The 27,284-nt window shown below is 39.7% G+C and overlaps 1 protein-coding gene and 1 long non-coding RNA gene across 3 annotated transcripts; both read right to left on the reverse strand.

The window, feature by feature from the left end:
* Positions 1 to 1,440: 1,440 nt before the first annotated feature.
* Positions 1,441 to 19,742, reverse strand: LOC125280238 (gastrula zinc finger protein XlCGF26.1-like). 2 transcript variants are annotated; one of them, XM_048210636.1, is made up of 3 exons: positions 19,662 to 19,720; positions 18,884 to 19,019; positions 1,441 to 3,761 (listed from the first exon to the last, which is right to left on the reverse strand). In XM_048210636.1, the coding sequence occupies exon 3, from the start codon at positions 3,754 to 3,756 to the stop codon at positions 2,104 to 2,106; it is 1,653 nt and encodes a 550-aa protein (XP_048066593.1). In that variant the 5' UTR covers positions 3,757 to 3,761; positions 18,884 to 19,019; positions 19,662 to 19,720; the 3' UTR covers positions 1,441 to 2,103. The 2 variants fall into 2 exon arrangements, with proteins under 2 accessions (XP_048066593.1, XP_048066587.1); XM_048210630.1 differs by lacking the exon at positions 18,884 to 19,019 and having other exon boundaries at positions 19,662 to 19,742.
* A 17-nt stretch (positions 19,743 to 19,759) lies between these two features.
* LOC125280515 lies at positions 19,760 to 26,838 on the reverse strand. Its single transcript, XR_007187635.1, has 3 exons — positions 26,308 to 26,838; positions 25,989 to 26,061; positions 19,760 to 19,898 (listed from the first exon to the last, which is right to left on the reverse strand). It is a non-coding gene; the product is annotated as an uncharacterized LOC125280515 (long non-coding RNA).
* Between the last annotated feature and the right edge of the window lie 446 nt (positions 26,839 to 27,284).

Below are 27,284 nucleotides of genomic sequence, written 5' to 3' on the forward strand. Positions count from 1 at the left end.
ACTGCCTGACCTCACAAATGTGCTTCTAGAAGAATGGTCAAAAATTCCCATAAACACACTCCTAAACCTTGGGGAAAGACTTCCCAGAAGAGTTGAAGCTGTTATAGTTTCAAAGGGGGGGCCAAATCCATATTAAACCCTACAGAATAAGAATGGAATGTCAATTAAGTTCATGTGCACTGTTTTGCGATGCGTCTCTAAGCACCTTTACCTTATTTTTATTATTCTCAGGTTAGGTAAGAAAGTCAAATCTGACCTAAATTATAAGCATTTTAAAAATACTTACAATCAGACAGAAGACTTCTCCGTGGTCTGTTCAGGCTCAACGACTTAAATTAATGCCACATGAGGCCGAGTGTAGTTATAAAGTTATAAGTTCATTTATTTATTACATTAATACTACTAGCATTACATATATTCTATTAACATTCTATACATGTAATCAAATAAAGTATAAGTATTAAAAAGTTCTTCAGTCAAGGCAATATCAGCAATGGAGGCATCATCAGTTGGTTCTGGTTCTCGATTCATGATTCTGGTTCATGATCCAGCCTTTTATAGACTATCTGACCTCTTGATGTCATCTTCTTGGGAATTCCCCTCATATATCTATATATAGAGGCCTCGTTTCTTTGTTTTGGACTCTTCTCCACTGCTGCGTCCTGCGCTTCTGATCAAGACATCCTTCAATGGTAAGATTGCCTTTCTTTCAAATACATGTTATTTCCTTTCTAACCTACTAACATGTTACTAACAAATGCATTACCAGTTGTTTTTTTATTCTTTAATAAGTGATTAATATATGCTTTAATAAAGGCGTTACAATACCAGTTGTCTGTCATTCTTTAAAGGTCCCGTTTTTTGTGGTTTTCTGAAGCTTTGATTGTGTTTATAGTGTGCAATATAACATGTGTTCATGTTTCGCGTATAAAAAAACACAGTATTTTTCACATAATTTACTTATCTGTATACCGCTGTTTCCACTGTCATAAAAACGGGCTGATGACTTCCTTGTTCTTTGAAGTCCCTCCTTCAGAAATACGTAACGAGTTCTGATTGTGCCAGTGGTTCCTGTGTTGTGATTCGACACCAGCTTAGCGCTCCTTACCCGGAAAGGTCACGCCTCTTACCATAACGTGGAGATGCACGCGCTCAGTGTTATTGTAAACATGTCTTTAATTTTACCCTATCAATTTGAGCCGGAATCAGACCCGGTGATTGGACTGCGGGATGAAAATAACAGCGTTTCGACGACATGGCGACAAACACACTCTACAAACGCAACTCTTGTGTATTCCTGTGGGCGGAGGTTAGTCAAAAAACTGTTTTAGTGACGTCATTAAAGAAGGAAGTAGAGGGATGTAGTCCAAACTGGCCGTTCGATGTAGGCGACTTCTGTTAAATAAAATATCTCGCTTGGTATTGAACTTTGAGCTTTAACATTTTACAGATTTTATTTATACTCTAACAACAACATTACACACTAACTAAAGTTTGAAACATGGGATCATGAAGAACGGGACCTTTAATACAAACATCTGTTGTTGGGGTTTCTTTTCCTTTTTCCACATATTACTTTTCAATTTATCAACAGTTTGTTTTTATACAAAAGTTATCACTTCCAATCTTTCTCTTTACACATCAATTTCCAATTCAAAAACAGTTTGTTTTTATACAATAAGGTGTATATGAAACGGCCACGTTGCCGTCTCTCTGAATCATACATATTATCTACCACTTGATGTGCAGTTGTGGCCTATAGTGGTTAGAGTCAGACTTGTAATCCAAAGGTTATGGGTTTGAGTCCTGGTACTGGCAGCAGTCGTAACAAAAACAGTGCTCTCTTTCACCCTCAATACCATGACTGAGGTGAGACCCTTGACAGTCTTTTGGGGTTTAATATTCACAGACACTAGTCCATATCATGATCTGATTTAAGTCTACTGACCCTAGCTCTATTGCTAGCTCGCATTGAATTGTTATTCAAATACGTCACCATGAATGAAAGACACTTGACGGAGTGATATAATTTGGCCAGTCAGCACAATCACCTAATGAGCATTCATTGGTGTAGTTTTAACATTATTATGAAGATATAAAAGATCACAATCTATTGTGGACTTCTCCAGTGTGGATCATCTCATGTGTTTTCAGAGTAGATGAACATTTAAAACTCTTGTCACAGTGTGAACACTTGTAAGGTTTTTCTCCAGTGTGGATCCTCTCATGTGCTTTCAGATTTGATGAACAACTGAATCTCTTGTCACAGTGTGAACACTTGTAAGGTTTTTCTCCAGTGTGAATTCTCTGGTGCAGTTTTAAATGGCTTGCTGAAATAAAAGTCTTCTCACACTCAAAGCACATGTACTCTCTCACACCAGTGTGAATTTTCTGATGTTTCTGTAAACTTTGCAGCAGTGAAAAACTCTTTCCACACACAGAACATGAATGTGGCTTCTCCTTCGTATGAACTGTCAGGTGTTTCTTCAGGTTTGATGACACAAGAAATGTTTTGCCACACTGATCACATGTGAACGGCTTCTCTCCAGTGTGAACTCTCATGTGAACATCAAGATATTTTCTGAGAGAGAATCTCTTTTCACACTGAACACACATGTATGGCTTCTCTCCGGTGTGAACTCTCTTGTGAAGCTCAAGACTTGATTTATCTTTAAAGCTCTTCCCACACTGATCACATGTGAACGGCTTCTCTCCGGTGTGAACTCTCTTGTGATGCTCAAGACTTGGTTTATCTTTGAAGCTCTTCCTGCACTGATCACAAGTGAACGGTCTCTCTCCAGTGTGGATTCTCATGTGAATCTTAAGGGTTCCTGAATCCCTGAAACTCTTCCCACATTGATCACATGCGTACGGCTTCTCTCCAGTGTGGATTTTCATGTGTCTCTTAAGTTTATCTGATTCTGTGAAACTAAACCCACATTTATCACATGCGTACGGCTTCTCCCCAGTGTGGATTTTCATGTGTCTTTTATGTTTTGAAGAATCTATGAAACTCTTCCCGCACTGATCACATATGAACGGTCTCTCTCCAGTATGAACTTTCAGGTGACGGTCAAGACTTTGTTTGTTTGTGAAACTCTTTTCACACTGATCACATATGAACGGCCTCTCTCTGGTGTGGATTCTCATGTGATTTTTAAGGAGTACTAAAGCTATGAAACTCCTTCCACATTGATCACATACATGCGGCTTCTTTCCAGTGTGGCTCATCATGTGACTCTTAAGGTGTATTTTTTGTGTAAAACTCTTCCAGCACTGATCACATGTGAACGGCTTCTCTCCAGTATGAAGTCTAAAGTGAGTGTCAAGACTTTGTTCGTATGGGAAACTCTTCCCACACTGATCACATGTGAACGGCTTCTCTCCAGTGTGGATCCTCATGTGTCTTTGAAGACATACTTTTGATGCAAAGCTTGTCCCACATTGATCACATGTGAACGGCTTCTCTCCGGTGTGGATCCTCATGTGTTTCTTAAGATTTGGTGTTTGTGTGAATCTCTTACCACATTGTTCACATGTGAACGGCTTTTCTCCGGTGTGGATTCTCATGTGCACATCAAGATGTCTGGTTGATATACTCTTTCCACACTGAGTGCAGGTTGTAGATTTCTTGGTTCTTCTTTTCTTTACAAATGTCTTTTTAGTCTTTGAGCGACTCAAAGGTTTTTCTCCAGGTTTGTCATGATGTTTCTCCTCCACTTCACTCAGTTCTTCACTCTCCTCGCTCTCTTCCATCGGGTCTGAAATCAAAGTAAAAAATATCAAAAAAAAATTTTTCAGTGCATCAAAATAATTTAAAGAGAGAAGTACGAAGTGACCTGAAGAAATAAAAATTAATAGTAGCATAGTAGCCTATACATTATTGCTGTTACCAATCAACTGAAATCATTATCAACAAAATTCATTCGTTCTAAACGTGGATTCAGTCAGTATAACAAAAACATTTCTGTTACACAGGGGCTCTGTTCTGCTGTTCATCATTTTGAAATTTTTGTTGGCGAAATAAAGGGGAAAAAACAATATTAACAATACTGTGTCTAAAATGTAACATTATTCATTTAACAATAAGTTGAAGGAACATTGCATTTGTGCTGATTTGGGGAAAACGGCACTCTTGCTTGTGTGATATTGTAATATACAACTACATCTTATAATATGATATAATGACAAAAAATGCCCGTGTATCTTGAATTTTGAGGGCATATATCTGCATGCATAGCTATATCACGCTGAATAAGATGAGTAAAGAAAAAGCGGTAGGCTACTTATTAAAAGAATCACCCTTTATTTAAATATATGAACACAGTAAATCGCTGTTAACAGGTTAATATAACATTTCCAATTCCATGACTAGTAAAATAATCACAACTTACTCTCTGTAAAATGCCGTAAATGGCTGTGTAAGGAGCTGAAAAACTCCCATACTGTCGAGCTTACTTTACTTTTTTCGGGTATGGACAGAGCCTCTTACTTTCCTGTTCGGACGACTTCTTGGAATAGCTGAGCATTGCGTCGTCTTCTTGTTTGACAGATGTCAGCGTTAAGGTGCAATACTGCCACCAGAGAGCTCAATCAGGTACTGGCTCTGAAATATTTACATGTCGTGATATCATAAGCGTCGTGGTCATTTTAATATTGTGGTTATCGCCAATACCGGTATATTGTCACACCCCTAATCACAACAAACGTTTCTTTTTCTTGCAGGATTAACATTTACATGCTTTTGAAATCTAAATATCCCCAAAACATGGGCCAAATTGCTTATACCTATTAACAGAAGGGTTTGCTGAATTATACATTTGAAGAACCAATCATATTGGAGAAAAATTATGTAATGAATCATGTGACCTTTGTATGGAACCTCTAAAATAGGTGTGGGCAAACTCAGTCCTCTATTTGATCTATTTGAAATAAAGATCTATTTGCTCAAAATTATTAAGAAAAGGAGAGCATGGACACGGATGAATTAATAAAGATCTTGCTCAAAAGAAAATGAGAGTATGGATGTGCATGATTAACGATCTATTTGCTGAAATGTGGCTTTCATAGGGCAGTTTATATCACGGCCTTATGTCCGCTTTAAAGCATTCTCTGTGATGGCCGGGAAACCGCGACATGAATGTCTGTGTGCATTGTTCTTTTTGCCAAGTTAAAAAAAAGGCTGATAGAGTAAAACATGCTCAAAATGTGGCTTTCATTAGGGCAGTGCATCATATTTCAAGCACTTATGTCCATTTTAACAAATTTAACTTTGTGGTGGTTAAAAAATCACGTTGGGAAACTGGCTCAGTGTGCATTGTCATAATGCCACGTTTAATGGTTCAAAAAAAACATTGGTACAGTAAAAATGATAAAAACTTAGATTTCGTTAGGACAGTAGGTCATATTTATATTGTCTCTTAAAAAATACTGGAACTTTAAAATGTAGGCCTAGTAAAATTTAGTATTTCACAAGATCAAACACCCTTTATTAAACCACTTTGTAGGATTTACGCATCCTTACAGGTGGCACAGAAATGCTTATTTTCTTTATTCAGTTCTAACAGCGCTTATTGCAAGCAGAGCCATAGACACAAAGGACTTCAGATATAAAGAGAGGCACATGTTTAAAAAAAACCCCAAATAATTAGCTGGATTCATCCTAGACGAACTGGTCTAAAAAAGCCAAATTTATCTTTTTTTAATTTATTAATTTATCTTTTACAAATGTACTCTATATTAATCTTTATTAATTCATGCGGATCCATACTCTCGCTTTCTTCATGGGCAGTGAAGCACAAATGAAATAGGTTATAGTATACACAAACCAGAAATTGTGACGCTGATACATTTCTCATACGCATGCAAAAGTCTGTATATTTTTATTTTTGCCAAGGTCCCTTTAGGGGCTCTGTACCTTTGCCATGCTCCTATAAAAACTGTTCTATTTTTTCTCTATCTGAAAGCATGGTTAAAGCATATTACAGGCATTGTCCAGAGTTTGTCTAGTTGATTGCTGTGCAGGTTAGTGGAATGCTTGAGATCTTAAGTTTGAGATTTAGGGAGAAATGAAGTGCACTGAAGTGAAGGGAAGGAAGTTGTGCTAGACAGAATGTGGCTAGTTTTTAATAGTTTCACCTCAAATAACTTTCTTTATAACCCTTGGAAGCCAAAATCAAAATAAAAAGATTAATATCATAGACCTAAAGTGTAACCAGACGTTTGAATGTTTAGTTCTTTAAACAATCACTCATTAAAGGATTAGTTCACCAAAAAATGAAAATTACATCATTTATTACTCAACCTCATGTAGTTCTACACCCATAAGACCTTCGTTCATCTTCAGAACACAAATTAAGATATTTTTGACCAAATCCAATGGCTCATCGGCTCATTCACATCTTTACCAATCATTTGTTCCCTTTCAGTCGGTCACGTTTGACGTATGTCAGTAGTCGCTAGAGAGCCCTGTCAGCTTCGATGGAATTGGCATGCGATATTTGCATAATGGGCACCGCCCCCGCCAGGTGGTATAAATAGGGAAGCAGATGCTTTGGAGCCATCCATAGTGTTCCTGTAGCTGTTGACTGAGAGTGAAACTCTTCAAGCCAGAAAAAGATTATTCAGAGGTGTATAATTTCACTGCAAGAACATGACTACCTCAGTGTTAAGATCAAGACTCTTGTTCCTTGGTTCTCAGGGAGTGGGGATCCCCTCCCCTATGCCCCGTGCAGCCATTTTCTCTGGCTCCGACCGGAGTGACGGCACATCTGTGTGTAGGCAGGGTGATTTGCGGATCATGGTCAGAGCTTCCCCACTGAGTGCCGCTCCACGGGCCCCTGAACCCTCTACAACACTGCAGCCTGTGGTGCTGCCGTTGGGTTCTGCTGGTCCCTCTATGGAGCGTCCAGTCGTTTCCTTCTGATGATCAGATGTCGATTGCGGCATCGGAAGGTGAGCATGAGACCCCGGGAGATGAAGACTTGGCTGCGTTGCCTCCCACTGAGACGGTGGCGTTGCCTGAGACTGATCCCGAGTTGACGGCTATGCTTTCCCGGGCTGCCAAGAAGGTCGGGCTCGTCTGGAACTCTCCACCGGCTCGATGATTGGTATCTCGGGGCGGCCGCACTGGTCCTCAACACCCCACTTCAATGCCTTTCTTCCCAGAGGTGCATGAGGAGGTAACCAAGTCTTGAAGAATGCCGCATAACGTTCGTGCCAGACCTGGTCCCTCCTCCGCCTTCACCACCCTGGATGACGGAGCTGCTAGGGGTTACATGCAGATTCCCCCAGCAAAAATGCTTATGGGTATGCCCCAGGGTGGTCTAGACCAACAGCTGCTGGGGGAGCTGCGCACCGCCACTGACCTCGCCCTCTGCGCGACCAAAGTGACAGCGTGTTCTGTTGGTCAGGCGATGGCTACACTTGTAGTGCAGCAGCGCCACCTCTGGCTGACCCTGGCTGACATGAGGGAGATCGATAAATATCGGTTCCTGGACTCCCCCCTGTCTCAGGTCGGCCTATTTGGCGATGCAGTTTTCAGCCTCACAGAAGCAGGCTGAGGCCATCAAACACGTCCTGCCCAGCAGTCCACTGCTGCCTCCACCCCAACGCCGGCCGCACAGCCTCAGCCTGCTTGTCGCCGAGGGAGCCCATCTGCGGAGTCCAGCGGTACCCACTTTTGCACAAAAAGAGCAGTTTGAGCAGTAAAAAGAGCAGTAATGCTTATGCAGAAGCACATTTTCAAATGCATCCATCCACAGGACTGGTTTGCAGCGATTGACCTGAAGGATGCATACTTTCATGTCTTGATTCTGCCTCGACACAGATCCTTTCTATGGTTTGCGTTCGAGGGTTGGGCATATCAGTACAAAGAACTGCCCGAGTACGCTCAAGCACCGGACAGCGAGCCTTTAGTTCCCCTCGAGCAAGTGTCCAGGCATGCTGTGGTCCACACAGATGTGTCCGCCACAGGGTGGGGTGCCACGTACAATGGGCATGCAGTATCAGGTCTGTGGACGGGACCTCAATTGCATTGGCATATCAATTGCCTCGAGTTGCTAGCAGTACACCTTGCACTGAGCCACTTCAAGGAGCTGTTGACAGACAAGCACTGCGGCCGTTGCGTACATCAACCATCAGGGTGGTCTACGCTCCCGCCGCATGTCGCAACTTGCCCACCATTTCTTGCTATGGAGTCAGAAGGATCTGGGGTCGCTTCATGCTATTCATGTCCCAGACGTGCTCAACCATGCAGCTGACGAGCTCTCACGGCAGCCTTCGGGCGAACGAAGACTCCATCCCCAGGCGGTCCAGCTGATTTGGAAGCGCTTTGGGGCCGCTAAGATAGATCTGTTTGCCTCCCCGGACACTGCCCACTGCCAGTTGTTCTATTCCCTGACCAACAGCATGCTCGGCATGGATGCCCTGTAGAGTCAGGGAGGACGAGGAGCAGGTCTTGTCTAAGTGTTGTCTAAGTCTCCTGTAGTGGGTCTTGCGGAACAGCAGTAGACTCTTGGTGTAAGCTCGCCCCCTTCTACGCCCCACTGGTGCCCCAGGTGGCTAGAGCTTGCACTGGGCGCTGGAAGGGGTCTGTAACTGTGGTGTTTTATTTGGGATCCCAATTCGTCTGTTACTATTCGTCTCCGTTCCCTTCTTCAGGGAACGAGGGTTACATACGTAACCGAGACGTTCCCTTTCAGTTGGTCACGTTCGACGTACATCCCGTCATCACATTTCCTGTGCTCTCACTGTAGTGCAGACTCAATGTTGTCTCCTCAGCAACCAAACAGAGTGTGATTGCGTCTGCTTCCCTATTTATACCACCTGGCGGAGGCAGTGTGCATTATGCAAATATCGCAAGGCAAAACCATTGGCTTGTTTTAGTTTACACGAAGCTGACAGGGCTCTCTAGCGATATCCCATTTCGTCAGTCACTACTGACATACGTCTCCATTCCCTCCTTCAGGGAACGAGGGTTACATACGTAACCAAGACGTTTCGAATCAGTGGTTCGGAGTGCATATCAAACTGCCAAAGTCACGTGAACTATTTAAGTTTTAAAACACTTGTAATGAAGCCTCGTTTACTGAAATCATGTGATTTTTGTTTTCTGAACCACTGATTCGGAACAAATGATCTGTAAAGATTAAAAGCTTCATGAAGCAGTGTTTTGAAGGCTTGAAGACAGTTGCAGGCTTGAAGACAGTTGCAGTTCAACAATCCTGAATGAAACAGCCCCTCCTAACTTTACTTTTATGAGTGTCTGCAGAGCTTTTAGGAGAGGTGGAGGTGTAGCCGCTATATTTAAAGATGTCTATCAGTGCAAGCAAGTGTCATTTGGTGATTACTTGTCTTTTGAATACTTGGGTATTGTGTTAAAAGGTGCTCCTCGCATTCTACTTATAGTCATTTACAGGCCTCCAAAATATTCTCCAGCCTTTGTGGAGGACTTTACAGAACTGTTATCAGCAATTTCCTCAGAGTTTGACTGTTTTGCTATTAATGGGGACTTTAACATCCACATAGAAAATGCAGAATCCAATATGGCAAAAGAAATTCTAACAGTTTTGCATACTTTTGATCTGACTCAGCATGTACATGGACCCACACACAATCGTGGACATACACTAGATTTAATTATTAGTAAGGGTCTAAACATTTCATCCATTGTCATTAAGGATGTAGCACTATCTGATCATTTCTGTATTTTCTTTGATCTATTGATCTCTCCGACTGTTGAAGCTAGATCTATCTCGGTCAAAAAGCGATGCTTAAATGAGAATACTAGTGCTCTGTTTATGAAGGCTATATCTTTAACACCAAGCATATCTGCAGACTCTGTTGATTTTCTCCTTGATTCTTTTAACTCAAAAGTACAGAATGTTATTGATAACATTGCTCCTGTGAAAGTCAGGAAGAAGAGTGGCAGGCAAAAAGCACCGTGGAGAAACTCAACAACAGTGCAAAATATGAAAAGAGAATGCAGAAAAGCTAAGCGGATGTGGCGAAAGACAAAACTTGAAATCCACTATAACATCTATAAAGATAACCTTCATGCTTTCAATGTGGAACTAGGGAAAGCTAGACAGACCTTCTTCTCAAATATTATAAACAGAAACTTAAACAACACCCGCACTCTTTTTGCTACTGTAGAGAGACTAACAAACCCCCCAAGTCAGATTCCCAGTGAAATGCTCTCAGACAGCAAATGTTGTGAGTTTGCTTCCTTCTTCTCTGAGAAAATTAATAATATCAGAAAGGCGATCAGCACATCCTTGAGCTGCACTGGGGAAAAACAGAGCAGATCACAACCTCAGAAAGTAGCCATTATGTCTGTTTTTGAAGCAATTGATGGTAAAATTTTGGAAGAAATAGTACAGCACCTTAAAACATCAACCTGTGCCCTTGACACCCTTCCCACATCTTTTTTCAAAAGTGTGTTTAACTGTTTAGAAGCAGATCTCCTAGAAGTGGTAAATGCCTCACTTCTCTCTGGGACTTTTCCAAAATCCCTGAAAACTGCAGTTGTTAAGCCCCTCCTGAAAAAGAGCAATCTGGATAACACCATATTGAGCAACTACAGGCCAATCTCAAATCTTCCTTTCATAGGCAAGATCATTGAAAAAGTTGTTTTCAATCAGCTGAACAAATTCTTAAGTTTGAATGGGTACTTTGACAACTTTCAATCTGGTTTCCGACCGCATCACAGCACAGAGACAGCACTCATAAAGATAATAAATGATATTCGCCTAAACACAGATGCAGGTAAATTATCAGTGCTGGTTCTACTCGACCTCAGTGCTGCGTTTGACACTGTCGATCACAACATTCTTCTTGACAGGCTGGAAAACTGGGTTGGGCTTTCTGGGATGGTTCTTAAATGATTCAGGTCATACTTAGAAGGGAGAGGTTATTATGTGAGTATCGGTGACCATAAGTCTGAGTGGACATCCATGACATGCGGAGTCCCTCAAGGTTCAATACTTGCACCCCTCCTGTTCAACCTATATATGCTACCACTGAGCCAAATAATGAGAAAGAACCAAATTGCATATCACAGCTATGCAGATGACACCCAGATTTACCTTGCGTTATCACCTAACGACTACAGCCCCATTGACTCCCTGTACCAATGCATTGATGAAATTAAAAATTGGATGTGCCAAAACTTCCTTCAGTTAAACAAAGACAAAACTGAAGTCATTGCGTTTGGAAACAAAGATGAAGTTCTCAAAGTGAACACATATCTTCATGCTAGGGGTCAAGCAACTAAAAATCAAGTCAGGAATCTTGGTGTGATTTTGGAGTCAGATATGAGTTTTAGTAGCCATGTAAAGACAATAACTAAATCAGCATATTATCATCTCAAAAATATTGCAAGAATTAGATGCTTTGTCTCCAGTCAAGACTTAGAGAAACTTGTTCATGCTTTCATCACCAGCAGGGTGGATTACTGTAATGGGCTCCTCACTGGTCTTCCCAAAAAGACCATAAGACAGCTGCAGCTCGTACAAAACGCTGCTGCCAGGATTCTGAGCAGAACCAGAAAACATGAACACATCACACCAGTCCTCAGGGCCTTGCACTGGCTTCCAGTTGCATTTAGAATTGATTTTAAAGTACTGTTACTTGTTTATAAATCACTCAATGGCCTAGGACCCCAATACATTACGGATATGCTCACAGAATATAAACCTAACAGATCACTCAGATCATCAGGATCATGTCACTTAGAAATACCCAGGGTTCACTCAATTGAAACTTTGTTTACCAGTTTGAAGTGCCTTAACAGGTCGCTAGAGAGCGGTCCTGTCGTGTGAGGTTTAGATCCACTCTGACGGCAACAACAACACAAAACTCCCTAAGACTTCCTAGCTCTTCCATCCAGATAGCAAAATTATCTGTTTTACTGTTATTCCTTATGTTTTATCTTTATTATTCTTCTTTATGTAAAGCACTTTGAATTACCATTGTGTATGAAATGTGCTATACAAATAAAATTGCCTTGCCTTGCCTTGCCTTTGAAATCGCCCTTCATTAGATATTGTGGAATAGAGTCGTTATTTTGTTATTTTTGGCATACAAAAAGTATTTTTGTTGCTTTATAATATTAAGATTGAAACACTGTAGTCACATGAACTGTTTTAAATATACTTTTAGTAGCTTTTTGGGCGTTGAAAAAGGGAGTATTATTGCTGGCGATGCAGACCACACTGAGCCATCTGATTTTATCAAAAATATCGTACTTTTTGTTCTGAAGATGAACGAAGGTCTTACAGGTGTAGAATTATATGAGGGTGAGCAATAATTTATATAATTTTCATTGTTGGGTGAACTGACCCTTTAAGTAGTGGCTTTCGTGTTGTGTGCACTGTGGCTCCGTGTAAGAGATCTCTCTCTTCTTGATTGTGAATAGCAAACATGCATCACAATAACACATAGAAGAAGTGGAAACTGAGGTGTCTTTTTAGTAAAGCTGAAGGCAAGTCTATCAAACCAGACGGTCACACCATATTCTCCGTTATTAGATCAAATTAAAAAGACTATTTCATCACAGTTCGTTCTATGGAGACGCCATGTCAATGGATTACATCTGTCTCAGGCATTGATAGTAAATTCCTGGTCTGCCCTTGCGTCTCAACCCCTGGGTATACTTCACTTTCCGTGCCCGGATGGATCTCGCGCGCAGTTGTGTCCGCTCATCCTTCAAAGTATACTAAACCACGGATGCGCGTGGATGACCGAGTCAGACATGTGCGCAGTGCATTTTTTTCTATACTTTTACCAGACATCGTGTCATCAACCGGACATTCACTGTGCAGGATCAGAGAAGAAAAATAGTGCATCCACCATTGCAACATAGTTCAGAAGGTACACCAAGAGAACAGGAATCAAAAACGATGGAGAAAGCATGCTTCTGAGTTTACTCGTCTTGTTTGAAATTCGGGCTGCACATGGACGGGGTATTCCCATGCTTCAGATGGAGGACGATTATTTTTTGGCCTCCTAATATAATAAGGATTTTATACAGAATTGGCCAGATGCCCCGTTGAATGCCTGTTTTTTGGTGGGGCTGGACGAGGACACGATCCGTTTCAAAGCAATTAAGCAATTAATCTGATTTTGTTTTTTAAATTGTTCTGATTTTGTCATTGAGGAGGTTCTTAATAGATCGTGTAATCCTCATCCAGTCCCCACAGAAACACAGGCGGCCTGGCCAGTTCGGCAATCGCCGCTTTCCTCTGCCTGCCCCTCCAGTGGGCATTCCCCTGGTGTCCTGCCGGACCCAAACCCTGTGAGGGCCAAAGATAGATCCTCCGTCGAGCTCAGATGGCCAAGGAGAAAAAAGAAAAAGGCCGCCAAGCAATCCCAGTGTCCTGGGTTTTCTGCCTCCGTGCAGTCCCAGTCTCCTGAGTTTTCTGCCACCAAAGAGCCCAAAACGCCAGTCAATGATTAAGAGGACTGGTTAATAGACTTTTGGGCTGAACCTGCTCCCAGCCTCTTCGATCTTGCTCCGGTCTCCAACGAGCCCGCTGCATCTTCCATGAGCCCGCTTCAGTACCAGTGGAGCTTATAATTGAATATGAGGGCATGTCATGCACTCCGTCTCCAGACCCCTCACCAGCCTTTGCTGAGCCCGCCCCAGCCTTCACCAAGCCCGCTCCAGCCCTCGCCAACCACGCTCCCGCCCCAGCTGCCAACTAGTCTGCCTCGGCTGCCCATGAGTCAACTCCAGCAGTTGACGAGCCAGCTCCAGCAGCCGTTGAGCCAGCTCCAGCAGTCAACCAGCCAGCTCCAACAGCCCATGAGCTCACCCAAGCAACACACGAGCTCACCCCAGCAACCTACGAGCCCACCCAATCAGCCCACAAGTCCACTTCAGCCCACAAACCCACACCATGCCACGAGCACATCCAGCCTCCCCTAAGTCTCCCAAAAATATGTACCCGTGGGTGGGAAACATGTGGGGGACACATGTGGGTGGGGCTTGAAACTCGCTAGGACCGTCCAAGTCACCTGACCCACCATGGCTGTCCACGGCCCGAGGTCCTAGAACAGTCCTGGAGACCTCCGCACCTGTCTGCAACCCCCACACCTGCCTGTAGGTCTCCAGGGCTCCAGGCATGATACTTGGATTATGAAAGTAATATCACCACTAGGTGGCGGTAAGTCATTGTATTAACACTCTGAGGTCTGAGGGCAATACCACCGTGGTTTTTTTCTTATCAGTGTGAAAGAGACTCAAAATACTCCGTCAATGTTGCACATACAATTAAGAGTTATACACCATTTTAATCTGTGGAATATCTTCTTTCATTTGTGTACACTCAGAGTAAAAACAAAATGTTGTGCTTTTTGTAAAATAAAGAAAACTAACATGATGCGTGATCTCTCGTCTCCCTCTGAACGAACTCCAATCTGATAGTTCTTAGAAAATGAACTGTAACTTAGTGAATACTAATGACAAAAAAATTACACTTATGTCTAAAAAAACGTTAAGATGTCAGGTTTTAAAACATATAAGTCAAATCGAAAACAAACCTTCTGTGTTTATGTAATCTGTATGAAATGAGAGCCATGTCAGAAGTCAGTGATTCAGCTCATTATCCGCTAATGCGACCACGCCCACGGAGCGAGCGCTATTCAAACGCAAATTCAGTCAATACATGCATTCGTCATCTCAATCGTGTATTTATTGTCTTGAAAAGTGTTTTGAATAGCCATATTTAGCGATCTCTTGCCTCTGTTAGTTCCTTGTCACATGATATGCCTCTTCTTTTACTGAGGCATTTGTGGACTAAAGGGGCAGAGCGCCCTCTGGCTCAAGTATGAATTAAAAACACAGCATCCAGCGCTCATAATGATGACAATAAATATAGAATAATACATATTACTCCTCTGTATAGAAAATTGATATAAACATATGAGAATCCATCAATATTTCTCCAAATGTGTATGCTTTTAAGCATATTAAGAAATTATGGTCAATATAAGATTGTAAGAGTCAAAATGTGAAGCTTGAGTCTTAGATCTTTTTAATGATGTATAGTTTGTCAACTGCACATCAACATTTAGGCTCTATAATATAACAAATGTAGTAGCCTATATGAAATGCCCTAGAGGTAGGAATGTTCAGACGCGTTGCATCACAGAAATACATTATATTTTAAAGTATATTAAAATAGAAAACCATTATTTGGTTAGAGACTTGAGACTTCTTTTAAAAACATTATAATGGCAATGTGTTCAATCTTTTGACTGGTAGTGTAATTTAACATAGGCCTATACAAAATTTTCTTCGTATCATGTGCAATAATACGTGCATGCATAAGATCACAAAAATCATGTTTTTTTTTTGTCCTGAGTGGACTTTAATCCTGTTATCAGCATGATCACAGAGGGTTTTTTCACAGCCTACCTGACTGAAAGGCCTCATTAATATGCAAGTCATTTCAGGTCATTATTATTCAATTCTTTTGTCTTTTCAGGTGAGAATCACCCATTATACATGAGGATTCACGCCTCCATGCATACTGTGTTTCTTGACCAAAAGTGTCTTAGAAAATTTAAATCTCTCTATTGTTTTATATGAAGGAGTAGGAAGGATCATTTTTTACTTCATTCTGAAGCAAAAACTCTAGTCTACAACCTCCAATACCCAGAAGTCTTATGAACACAGTTTTAATTTTTTTTTTTTTGGCCTTATTTCAGTGACTTAAGTTTTTTGTTTTTTCAATAACCACGCATAAACGTTATTCCTTCAAAAACACAAACATGTACATACATGTTCCTCACATATTATTGTAGCCTAGTTTGTGCTGAATACAGTGTAATGACACATTTGTCATTAATATGTTTATGAACAACTGAAAAAAGCACAAATGTCAGGGCATGTCAAAACTTCTCCAGGGCCCCAAAAATCCTCAGACCCCTGAGGGTTAAAGAAGGAGTCATTTATTCATTTGTCGATTTGTTCAAAGCGCTGATTCATTCAGGAATAAAATCAAGTGGCTGTCTATATTAATTGGTCACTGAATCATCGTCTATATTAATGGGTTGTTCAAAGACTCTTATTCATTCAGGAATGAATCAACTCTATGTGCCTACTACGAGTCAGTCGCTCAATGGTTCTGTGACTTTATTTGCTTTGGAAGTTTAGTTGGCAGAGAAAATAACCATTCTGTCTGCCATCAGTTAGCCGGACAATACTTAATATTAATTGAATAATCTCAGTGTATTGCCTAAAACAAAAAGTTATGACATCTGTGTATGACTTAAATTGACATTGGTCTGGGCTTCACTATCTCTGTGCTGTCGCGTGAGTTGCGAAGCGTTGCCACAGTTTTTGATAGGTGGTCAGCAATAATAAAACAGGCAGGGTGCCAAAGGTGTTGGTTATTAGGTAGTTGTGAGTGCAGGTGCTAAGTAAATTGTTATTTCTGAGATAAACTAGTATAATGAACACATGTAAGTTGCCAAATTTATGGACACACAGAAGAAAGCCTCTATAGCCTCTGCCTCAATATGGTATGTGTCAAGTCATTCGTTAGTCTGGCTGTTTGATGAGAAAGAGATTGAGATTAAGATTAAATGTACATTTAAAAGAGATTATGTGTAGTTGCAATAAACTCGTTAAATCTATCGCAGTGAAGGACTATTATTCTGCAGCGCTGAACTGCGGAAGAACTGACGACGGCACTGTTTAATGTTTGGTTGACCAATCAGCGGAAAGGGGTGTTTCATTCCCGCCCACATGTTGATATCAAATATCCAAGTTGTTTATTTATTTTCTACCACTGAACGAAAAATCAAGCCGAATTCTTGTTTTTCGTTTTGTTTGAAAAAAGCGTTTTTTTCATTTTCTGATTTCAATATTAAATTAAAAAATGAATGACCAAAAGATACACGGACCCACAATGATCCATTCTTGGCCCCATTTTTTTTTCATTATATATGTTACCCTTAGGTTCTACATTTCATAAGCATGGAGAATCTTTTCATTGTTTCACAGATATCAGTCAGGTGTACCTACCTTTACAGAAACATGACAGAAGTTCTTTTGAGTCACTATTCAGATGTTTTCATGAAGTTAAATCTTGGATGTCACACAATTTTCTGAATTTGAATGAAAGCAAAACTGAAATAATCTGGTTCGGAGCCCCTGACACTGTAAATCTTTCTGTAAATCTGTAGTTACAAACCTTGGTGTCCAATTTGATAGTTCTTTGAAATTTGATAAACAGATCAATTCAGTGGCCAAATCTTGTTTCTTCGATTTAAGATCCATAGCAAATGTTAAACCATTTTTGTCCTCCAGTGATTTTGAAAGGATTATTCATGCTTTCATTTCTTAAGACTAGATTATACTGTATATGGGTGTATCGTGTGTCTTCGGCACTTGCAAAAATCAGCTTGTAACATTGGTTTTAGCCTCACTCTATTGGGTGCCTGTCCAGTACAGAATTGATTGTAAATGTTTGATTATTGTATATAAAGCATTGCATAACTTCGCCCCACCATATTTAGTACAACTCCTTCATATTCATAAACCATCTAGGTCTGTCAGATCAGCAAATAAGATGATCCTAGACATTCAGAGTAAAACTGAGTGGTGACAAGCCATTTGCAGTAGCAGCTCCAAAGCACTATAATAATCTACCTCTACATCTTAGACTGGCTCCTTCTCTAAATTATTTTAAATTAAACCTGAAATTACATTTGCTGGATTTAGTCAAGAGGCTCTTAACAGATGTTTGTATGTCACTGTTTGTTTGAAAGTTAATTTTGTCATTTTATTTTATTGTGTGATTGTGCAGCACATTGGTCAACATTATGTTGTTTTAATTGTGCTTTATCCACCTTATTCCAATGCCCCATGATGCTTTGCGCGAGTTATGGGAGTAACTTCCGTTAAGCTGTAAACAGTCAATGAAAGACTCGCTCTATGAACGCAATAATATGTTTAGTTTTAAACTGGGTACAATGAGATGACATTATTCTACTCACCCTTCAACCAACGAACATTAAAAGGACATTTAAAAGTGTAAAAGCATCAACAAGGTACTTTCTACAGGCCATGAAAAAATGTGATTCTTTCCACAGAAATAACGGATGGGTTAAATACAACTATATGTGATATATATCTGTATTATGTAACATACGTTGCCTTAATAAAAAATGTTCATGAACTTCAGCATTTCGTTGTACTATTTCAAAGTGAATTCCGTCATTTTTACAGATAATAAATTGTATCTACCTGTGAAAACAAACCTGGAAAGAGACGTGAGGCTTTGAGGAGAAAAACGAGAGATTATTCGTGCGTTCCAGTTAATTATTAATGGGATATATCGTAAATTATATTGGGAGAACAGACCACAAACAAATGTGCAGTATAAGTTGTACTTTTTCATACTATTAAAATGGTATGCAAAAGGGACAAAAGAAAATAATCACGAGGATAGAAAGCAGCGGCTGAAAAGAGCTTGTTATAACTTGTTTCGTTAAAATACCAAGTGTTACGTTATTCTCATGATGTCTGAAAATAAAACATGAAAGAAAAATTGACAGCTCATTCAGTCAAACTGACGGATAAGCTTTATTTGTAGAGCAACCTTATGATTTGAAACGATTCGTTTCATTCTTTTTAAGTTCCCCAAACCAGAAGTGTAACCCATAATTTGAAACGCAGTAGGCTAGTCAGGAATAAGGTGGATACATAAATAAACTAATGAAATATTACAATTGTTTTGATAAAATAAAGGAAGTTGCGATAGATGGCTAGTTTTTGATAGTTTCTTCCTCAAATATCTTCCTTTTATAATCCTTGGAAGCCAAAATTGAAATCAAAAATAAAAAGATTAATATCATAGGCCTAACAGACCAGATGTTTTAATGTTTATTTCCCTCCTTTATCGTCACTCATTAAGCAGGGGCTTTCCTGTTGTGTGTGCTGTGGCTCCGCATGATAGGTCTCTCTCTCTTCTTGATTGCGAATAGCAAAAATGCATCACAGCGATCTAGCACAGAAAAGCAGGTAAAAACCAGTGCACCAAAGAAGACAGACACAGAGTGCAGTTCAACTATGGCACACAAGTTTATTGTCTAGAGGTGAACATGGAAAATATAGGAAGTGAAACTGACAGCTCAGATTTAAAGACGAAGAGGGGACTATACGCTATTCTAAGAAAAGCAACATGCCCTCTTGACCATGGTGCAACGGTTATATCCTTTAGGAGGAACTGAGAGAGAGCACAGGATGTTGTAGAATCTAACACATGCAGCCCCAGGCTTTACTAAAGTAGTCGACCAATTCACTTGATACAGTTCGGTGTTCAATGTTTATCGCTTAAAAAAAAAAAAAATCACAATGTTGTAAACGATATTGAAAAATGTCCAAAATTCTAGTAACACTGTTGCAAAAAATTGTGAAGCAGATATAAAATGTAAAATGAAACGGCTAAAATAATATTTCGTTTGAACTGGTGTTGACAGTCAAGATGAAAGTTTCTCAAACCTCCCTTTACTGAACATTTGCTGAAAATTCAGTAGGCTACCTATTTTATAGTTTGACTGTTTATCTAAATGTGCAGAAGTGTTTTTGAATCTTTCTAATATGAATGTTGTTCATCATCATGAATGAATGAAGAATAAACACCAACCTCTTTGTTCTTTAGTATCTTCAGTGTGTTTCATTCTGCAGGGTTCTGGATCACTCATGTTCTCACTGTCCTCTTTAATAAACTCAGTCTTTGACGATTTCAGCTCTTCCTGATGCTCTGATGCTCGTCTGATGGGAATATTCCAGCATTTATTGGAGAACTGCTGTGGGAGGAGCTTCACTGACGATGTGAGTGATGTGGGAGGAGCTTCACTGATGAAACATGTCCTGGGAGGAGCTGCTCTGACAAATCAAAAATGTATCATTTATCAGTTTTTAATATATATATATATATATATATATATATATATATATATATATATATATATATATGAAGACTTCAGATGCAAAAGCCTCTAAGTGCCATCTGAAATTTTCTTCTAAAATGAGCATTTTTATCAAGCTTGTATGTTTAAGTTTAGCTATTTCACTTTAATGACAATTAATAGGTCCTTTTTATTGCCATTAAAGTTAAATAATTGAACATAAACATACAAGCTTGATAAAAACGCTCATTTTAGAAGAAAATTTCAGATGGCACTTAGAGGCTTTTGCATCTTAAGTCTTCATATATATATGAAGCCGTGAGGGAATGGTGCGAGGGCCGGTGGCGCGAGATTTAATGAGCTTCACCTGGGAGGCGCAACGGCCTCGAGTCTCTCACGGAGGAGCTCTGGGAGCATAAAAGGAGGAGCGATGAGAGTGAAGGACAAGAGAGGACCAGGCCTGGACTTTATTGTATGTTTTATTATGTTTGTGTTTGTGCCGGCATTACTTTTGTTTTGTTCTTTGTTTATTTTATATTAAAGTTATGTTGAATGTTTGCCGGTTCCCGCCTTCTTCCCATATTTACGAACTACTTTACAATATACATACATATATAAGGGCTGTCAACCTTAAAGCATTAACGCAAGCAATTAATTCAAAATCCTTAATGCGTAAAAATAATTTTACTTATTTAACGCAAAAAAAATACTGAAGCACGTGAAGCTGCCTCATTAACGTAATGTACACCATGCAGTTAGATGACCTTAAAAGTCAATGCTGATTATATCAGAGATAGCAGAGAGAATTATTAATTCCAGTGTCTCTTTCACTTTAAAACACAAACTCTCTGTGATTGTATCTGAAGAGCGTGATTCCTCCCGCCTCGCGCTGTTCCTGTCTGAGGAGAACACTGAAACATCCCACCGCTGTATGGCCAGATGATCAGTGATGGGAATAACGGCATTATAAATAACGCGCGTTACTAACGCCGTTACTTTTTTCAGTAACGAGTAATCAAACGAATTACTTTTTCTCCCGTTACAACGCCGTTAACGTTACTGACAAAAAAATGCCGCGTTACTATAATTGTGCTCACTGAAGCGGTTTTCATCCGAGTAGGCTCTCTCTCAGCCATAGGACCTGCAAAGTTTTTTTCTCTGGTGTGTGCTGCGGTTAGTCATACACAAATATAATTTTAAACTGATAATAATGTATGATGCGCTGTGTGTGTGTGTCTGTCAGAGCATGCGCGCGAAGCGCGAGCTCAAACCAGAATACCCTTTTTGATGCTTGATCGAAAATATGTGAAATGAGTTTTTTTCTAGTCGACTAGTTGTTCATTTAAGCTATTAGTTGACTAATCACATTTATATTCATTTAATTTCTTAAATACTGGAGAGAATAAACCATAATAAGGAGCATTTACATAATATAGGCTATATAGCACTCAAGGGCACGCATAGCTAATTGCCATAAAGAACCGGCAAAAGTAATGATTATGAGTGTGACAAAAACAGCAAGGAGACATTTTAATTGTTTATTAATAAAGTAATGTTTTCTGAATCAGTGTCGGCTCGGCTGCAAAGATGAAGTTGACATTGCTGATCATCTGCTCATATGGACGCGCCTAGAGAGATAACGCACATTTCACTCGGATTAGGCTACATAATCAGAGTAGCCTCTTTCTTTTCGTTTTTAATTACTTCATTTTCGTTAAAGTAGATATTTCAAGCATTCTATAGATATATTTCTCATGTCTGCGAGGCAAGCAGCCTCTGAGTTTCGGTTCATTTAGCCTATAAGACGCGCTCCAGTTCATGCGCCAGTGATCGCGCCCGCGCCTCCACGTCATGATTTTATTGTCTGCTATATTTGCTTGTTATATATTAAATCCAAGCAATTGGTTGATGAAACATTGATTAAAATTAAGATACATTTTTTACAAAACGAAATTCACTTTAAAGAAAGGCTTTCTACAAAGCAAAACTTAATGAAATGGTCAAAATCATGTCTGACCCACTCCATGTCTCCCGATATATTTGCGCATCTTATGATGCATCTTACTCATGCTGTTCACTTTTCATAATCGAATAAATGGATTTAAAACATAACATAGGACTATTTAAACATAAATATGAAACTACGTTTTCTTTAATGGCTACCAACACAGTAGGCTACAGAGAAATTTCATGTCGTGAGCAAGAGCGGATCATGAGTCAGGAGTCGCCGCATCAAGAATAATTTATTCTTAGACTTATATGTAATTGCGGGCTGTCACGATCACGTCTGTTCCTGTCACATCCCGGACTACATTTCCCATGATCCTCCATTGCTCATCACCTGCACTCACTTCACAATCACTCCACACTAATCACCACACCCAGCTGCCACACATTACCTGGACTATAAAGGACTCACACACACACCACCTCACCGCGAAGTCTTGATTACCCAGTGTATCATCTCCGAGCGTTTATATTCCTGTCTGCCTGTCTGTTACCGTTGCTGCCTGTTCCTGTTTCTTGACCCGTTGCTGCCTGTCCTGACCCTTGCCTGGTATACCGTTCTGTGTATGATATCCGCCTGCCTCGATCTACTGCCTGTACCCTGACTACGATTCTGCCTGCTCCTTACTGTTCCTGTTTGTTCCTGTTTTGACCCTGCCTGTACGACCACTCTACTTTAATAAAATGCTGCATTTGGATCTCTGCCTCAGTCCCGCTTCGTTACAGGGGCATTCAATTTATTTGGCATATTTTTATTTTTTATTTTTTTTAAAGTAACGCAATAGTTACTTTCCCTGGTAATTAGTTACTTTTATAATGATGTAACTCAGTTACTAACTCCGTTACTATTTGTGAGAAGTAACTAGTAACTATAACTAATTACTTTTTTAAAGTAACGTGCCCAACACTGCAGATGATATGCAAACTATGTTTCTCGGCTGGATAAAGCAAACCAGCGTATCGCTAGTAAAGTTTTGATGGATGAGGATTGCAATCAAAGTAAAGACAATTGCAGTGACATAGGCTACAGAATCCATTATATTGATGCGCAAACACATCATGTGTGAGTGCTTTCAACGCATTGATCACATTGTATTTATGCACAGACACATTTGAGTACATCCACGTTGTTTTCACACACATTCAGGATGCACAGTACCTCTACAAGGCTCTCAAACCTCTCCTGGAATTCACCGACGCTCTATCCGGTGAGAGCTATCCTGAGGTTTGCCGGGTGCTGGATCCAGGCCGTATGCAGATCAGATGGAGAACCTGTGTCTGGACCTGACTACAATGTAGCCCAGGAGACAATGGGCCTACAGATCCAGTTCTGGATCTCCGTATCCGCTTACATATATTTATATATAATCTATTTTTAATCTCTATAATAAAAATGTATAATTCAGATTTATTTTGATCTCCATATCCATTTACATATATTATATATATCTTCCAAGGGGTTTTTTCCCTCCTAGGACTTTTTTCCCAGTGTAGCACGCTGGGTTTTTCTCCTAGGGGGTTTTTTCCACCCCTGGGAGTCAGCCGACATTGGCTTAATGTAGCACCATCTTGTATATGTTACATATTACCACGCTTGCTTGTACAACTTATTTTTAACCACTTCTCTTTTTTCTGTGCTTCTAATATGTAAAGCTGCTTTGAAACAATTACCAATTGTAAAAGCGCTATATAAATAAATTTGACTTGAATTTGACTATGTCACAGTGTCCTATGTCAAGCCTGTTCTCCATCTCTTCCAGTCCAGCCTCTTGGCACGTCAGGAGAATGACACCCCACTGACCCAGTCTATCAAAGCCTCCATCCTGGATTACCTGAGGGAGAAGTATTCTGATCCTTCCACTAACGACCTGCTGGACATGGCAGGCTTAGTGGATCCCAGGTTCAAGATAACATACTGCACAGAAAAAAAGGTGGATGCCATCAAGAGCAGAGCCATAACCGAGATGGAGGCAATGCTCTATGAGACTGATCAGGGCACAGCTGAGTTGGCTGCTTCACTGCCTCAAGATGCAACAACGGTATCACAGCCAGAAGAGCCACTAAGGAAGAAATCCCTGGGCAGCTTCTTTAAAACTGCTGCAACATCTTCCGCCACACTGTCGCAGAGAGAGCTTATTGAAAAAGAGTTGTCTGCCTACTTGCAGTCTGTTAATGTTGACAGTGAAGCAAATCCATTGCAGTGGTGGAACGACCATGAGGAAATGTTCCCAAACCTGAAAAATGTGGCAAAAAAATATCTGTGTGTGCCCGCCACCAGTTCCCCATCGGAAAGGGTATTTAGTACCAGTGGTAATATAGTTACATGCCATCGAGCATCTCTCAAACCAGACGCCGTTGATAGGCTTGTGTTTTTGGCACAAAACCTCTAAACAACCTGGTATTCCCTGGTTGTTGTTACAAAGGGACAACATAGTATGCACGAAATACAACTACATATTTTTTTACTTTTTATTTGTGCCATATATTTCATGCAGAAGAAACCAAAACTAAAGCTGCAAACTTTTCCATAATGGACCAGATTCACCTTTTGTGAATTGTTTTATGTTTAGGTATTGTGTTTGAAACCATAGGATTGTTTATTAAAAAACAAAAAGGAGGGTCATTTTTATAAATACACTTTCTTTTCCAACATTTGATTTCCTATTATGCAGCTATTTTTTATTTTACTGATTTTGAAATTACCTGTGACATCCTGCACAAAAGCGCATTATATATATTTGTTTTAAATATCCTAGTGGCATTATGCACAACAGGTGCACTTAAATTTAGTGTTGTTTTGAAATGTCATCTTAATGACAACATGCACAAAAGGGCACTTTTTTATTTGTTTTAAATTATTGTAGTGGCATTATGTACAAGAAGTGCACTTTAATTTTGTGTTTTGAAATGCCATGTGAGTTACAGCATGCACAAGCGTGCCCTAATGTCTTGTTTTGAAATGTTGTCTCTGACAATTTTGCACAAAACATGCACTTTCTGTTGACAATTTTATGTTTGTGCCACTCACTGTTTAATAAATACGTTATGTTAACTTTGACTTAGTTGTGATATCCCCTTTTTTGCATGAAAGTTTAAAATTAGCATATATTAATGCAGTATGAACAAGAATGTTTTAATGTAGACATATATGTACCTTGAAAGAAGCTGAAAAATAAGTTTTGTGAGAATCACACTTCAATCTGATGGTTTACTTGATATAGGATAGGCAATGATGGCAAAATGGACGTGTTAATATGCTTAATTTCACGTTAAGTGTGCGATTAATTGCGATTACATTTTTTTATATGTCTCATCCTTCCCAGCAGCGCTAGCATGGCAGCACCAAAAACACAAACACACCAAGCTTGTTCGTGATGCATTTGCTTCTCGCAGACCGTTTGGCGCATGACATCAAGGTGCAGCAACAGCAATCCAAAAGCACAAGAAGTCATATGTTCTCGATGCATCTCGAACAAGCCTTCCATCAACAATGGCGGACACTGCATTACTATTGATGCTCATGGCTTTACGAACCTACATCAGCATCCAAACACGGCGAATCCAACATGTTTGTGCAGCTCACTGTTATTTGTATATACAGAGATTACAATCGAGCTGCTATTAGCTTAATTAGCTGCTATTTCAAAAATGGCGGTCACAAGTTTCTGTTCATCTTGTTGGGGTAACAGACACAGAGAGTGCAGTTCAATCATGGTACACAGGTTTGTTGTCTAGATCACAGGTGTCAAACACAAGGCCCACAGGCCGAATACGGCCCACAAAGGTCTCCAATCCGGCCCAGGGGACGATTTGAACAATAATAAACTGTTAGAGAGTGAATTTGCATTTTCATTCAGTCCATCTGCTTTTTTTTTTTGTGCAGGTGTCTATATAATCTAAATAAGGTAATGCGTTCATTAACTTGTTAGTTTTGTACAGAAACTGACGACGATCATAAAAACCTTAGAAAGAGAGAAAAAAAGAGCACCACAAAGTAACATTTAATGTTTCCAGAGTCAAACTATATGAACATTTATAGTTTTAAAATGTCTCACCTGACTCATTACAGGCTCGATGTATTTAAGCAGTCTCTGTTCCAGTTTAATAATGTAAAGTAATTAAGTTGATCTGCCAAAGAGATAGAAAGATAGAAATTCAGAAATCAAAAGATAGAAATTAAATGGCAACAGCAACACTATTCACATCAATTCCCCTCACAGACCTCAAACTTTGACTTTTGACATTCAGTAAAAGTTCTCACCCCAAACAAAGAAACAACAACGTAAACGAACATACAAAATCGCTCAATCAAACAGTATAAAGTGTGTTTGATGGTTGTGAAATATGAGAAATACCGTGAACTGCTCTCCTCACCTCAGAAGATCGACGCTGACTGAAACTGAACGCAAACGGAGCGCTGCAGCTCGGAGTAATGGGCGTGTCCAAGGTTTGTTTCAGGTTTCTCATTGGTGAAAGCAGCTTCTTGTTGGCAACTGCGTTGGTCAATCGGATTCTGTGTAAGGAGAAAATATGTTAGCGATCATCAAATATTACATTTCAACTGAAATCCTGCTTTAACATTTTATGAGAACAGAAATTTAAGAAGTCACATTTATTGGAGACAACATGGTAAAATGATAGTAAAAGGAAACATTGCCAATGCATAGATTTCTTTTTAGATTTGTCTTTAATGTTCAGTTTTTATCTGTTGTCCCAAAGATAGCTACTTTTAAATTTAATAATTGTAATCATGATCAACATTTAGATATTAGGGTAGCAAAGTACTTGTATGTTGGATTTGTCACTTCCTATTAAACTGTAAGCCAATCTTCTTGTTAAGTGTTGCTGTATAAGGAATGATGTTTCCGGGTAAAAAGCTGTTTATGAGCACTACTGATTCATATATAACGCTTCATATCCTGTATATAATTCATATTGATTCATATAACGCATTTAACGCTTCAGTGGATGTGGGGACTTCCTGTTAAACAGATGAAACAACAGTGAATCCTACTGTGGTTTACTCTTAGAAACTTAAAAGGAAATCATGCAGACAACTTGGTTGAGTTTACTGGAGGTCAAATTAATGCATATAATTTAGGCCAGACTCAACTTATTTTACCTAACGTGAGAATAATATAATAAGGTTAAAGCTGTTAAGATCAAAGTACACAGCGCAAAATAATATCTATGGAAGTGAAGGCACTAGTAATGACGTTTGTGAAAGAAAAAACAAATTTTGTTAATTTTTCATGCTTTTACTCATATTCTATGGGACACTGTGTAATGTTTGCTTTACGTAGATCTGCTTTGAAGTAGTGGAAAAACAAAATATGGTTTGGAGCCTAAAG

The sequence above is a fragment of the Megalobrama amblycephala genome, linkage group LG1 (assembly GCF_018812025.1).
Source record: "Megalobrama amblycephala isolate DHTTF-2021 linkage group LG1, ASM1881202v1, whole genome shotgun sequence".
In the NCBI taxonomy this organism is placed as follows: Eukaryota; Metazoa; Chordata; class Actinopteri; order Cypriniformes; family Xenocyprididae; genus Megalobrama; species Megalobrama amblycephala.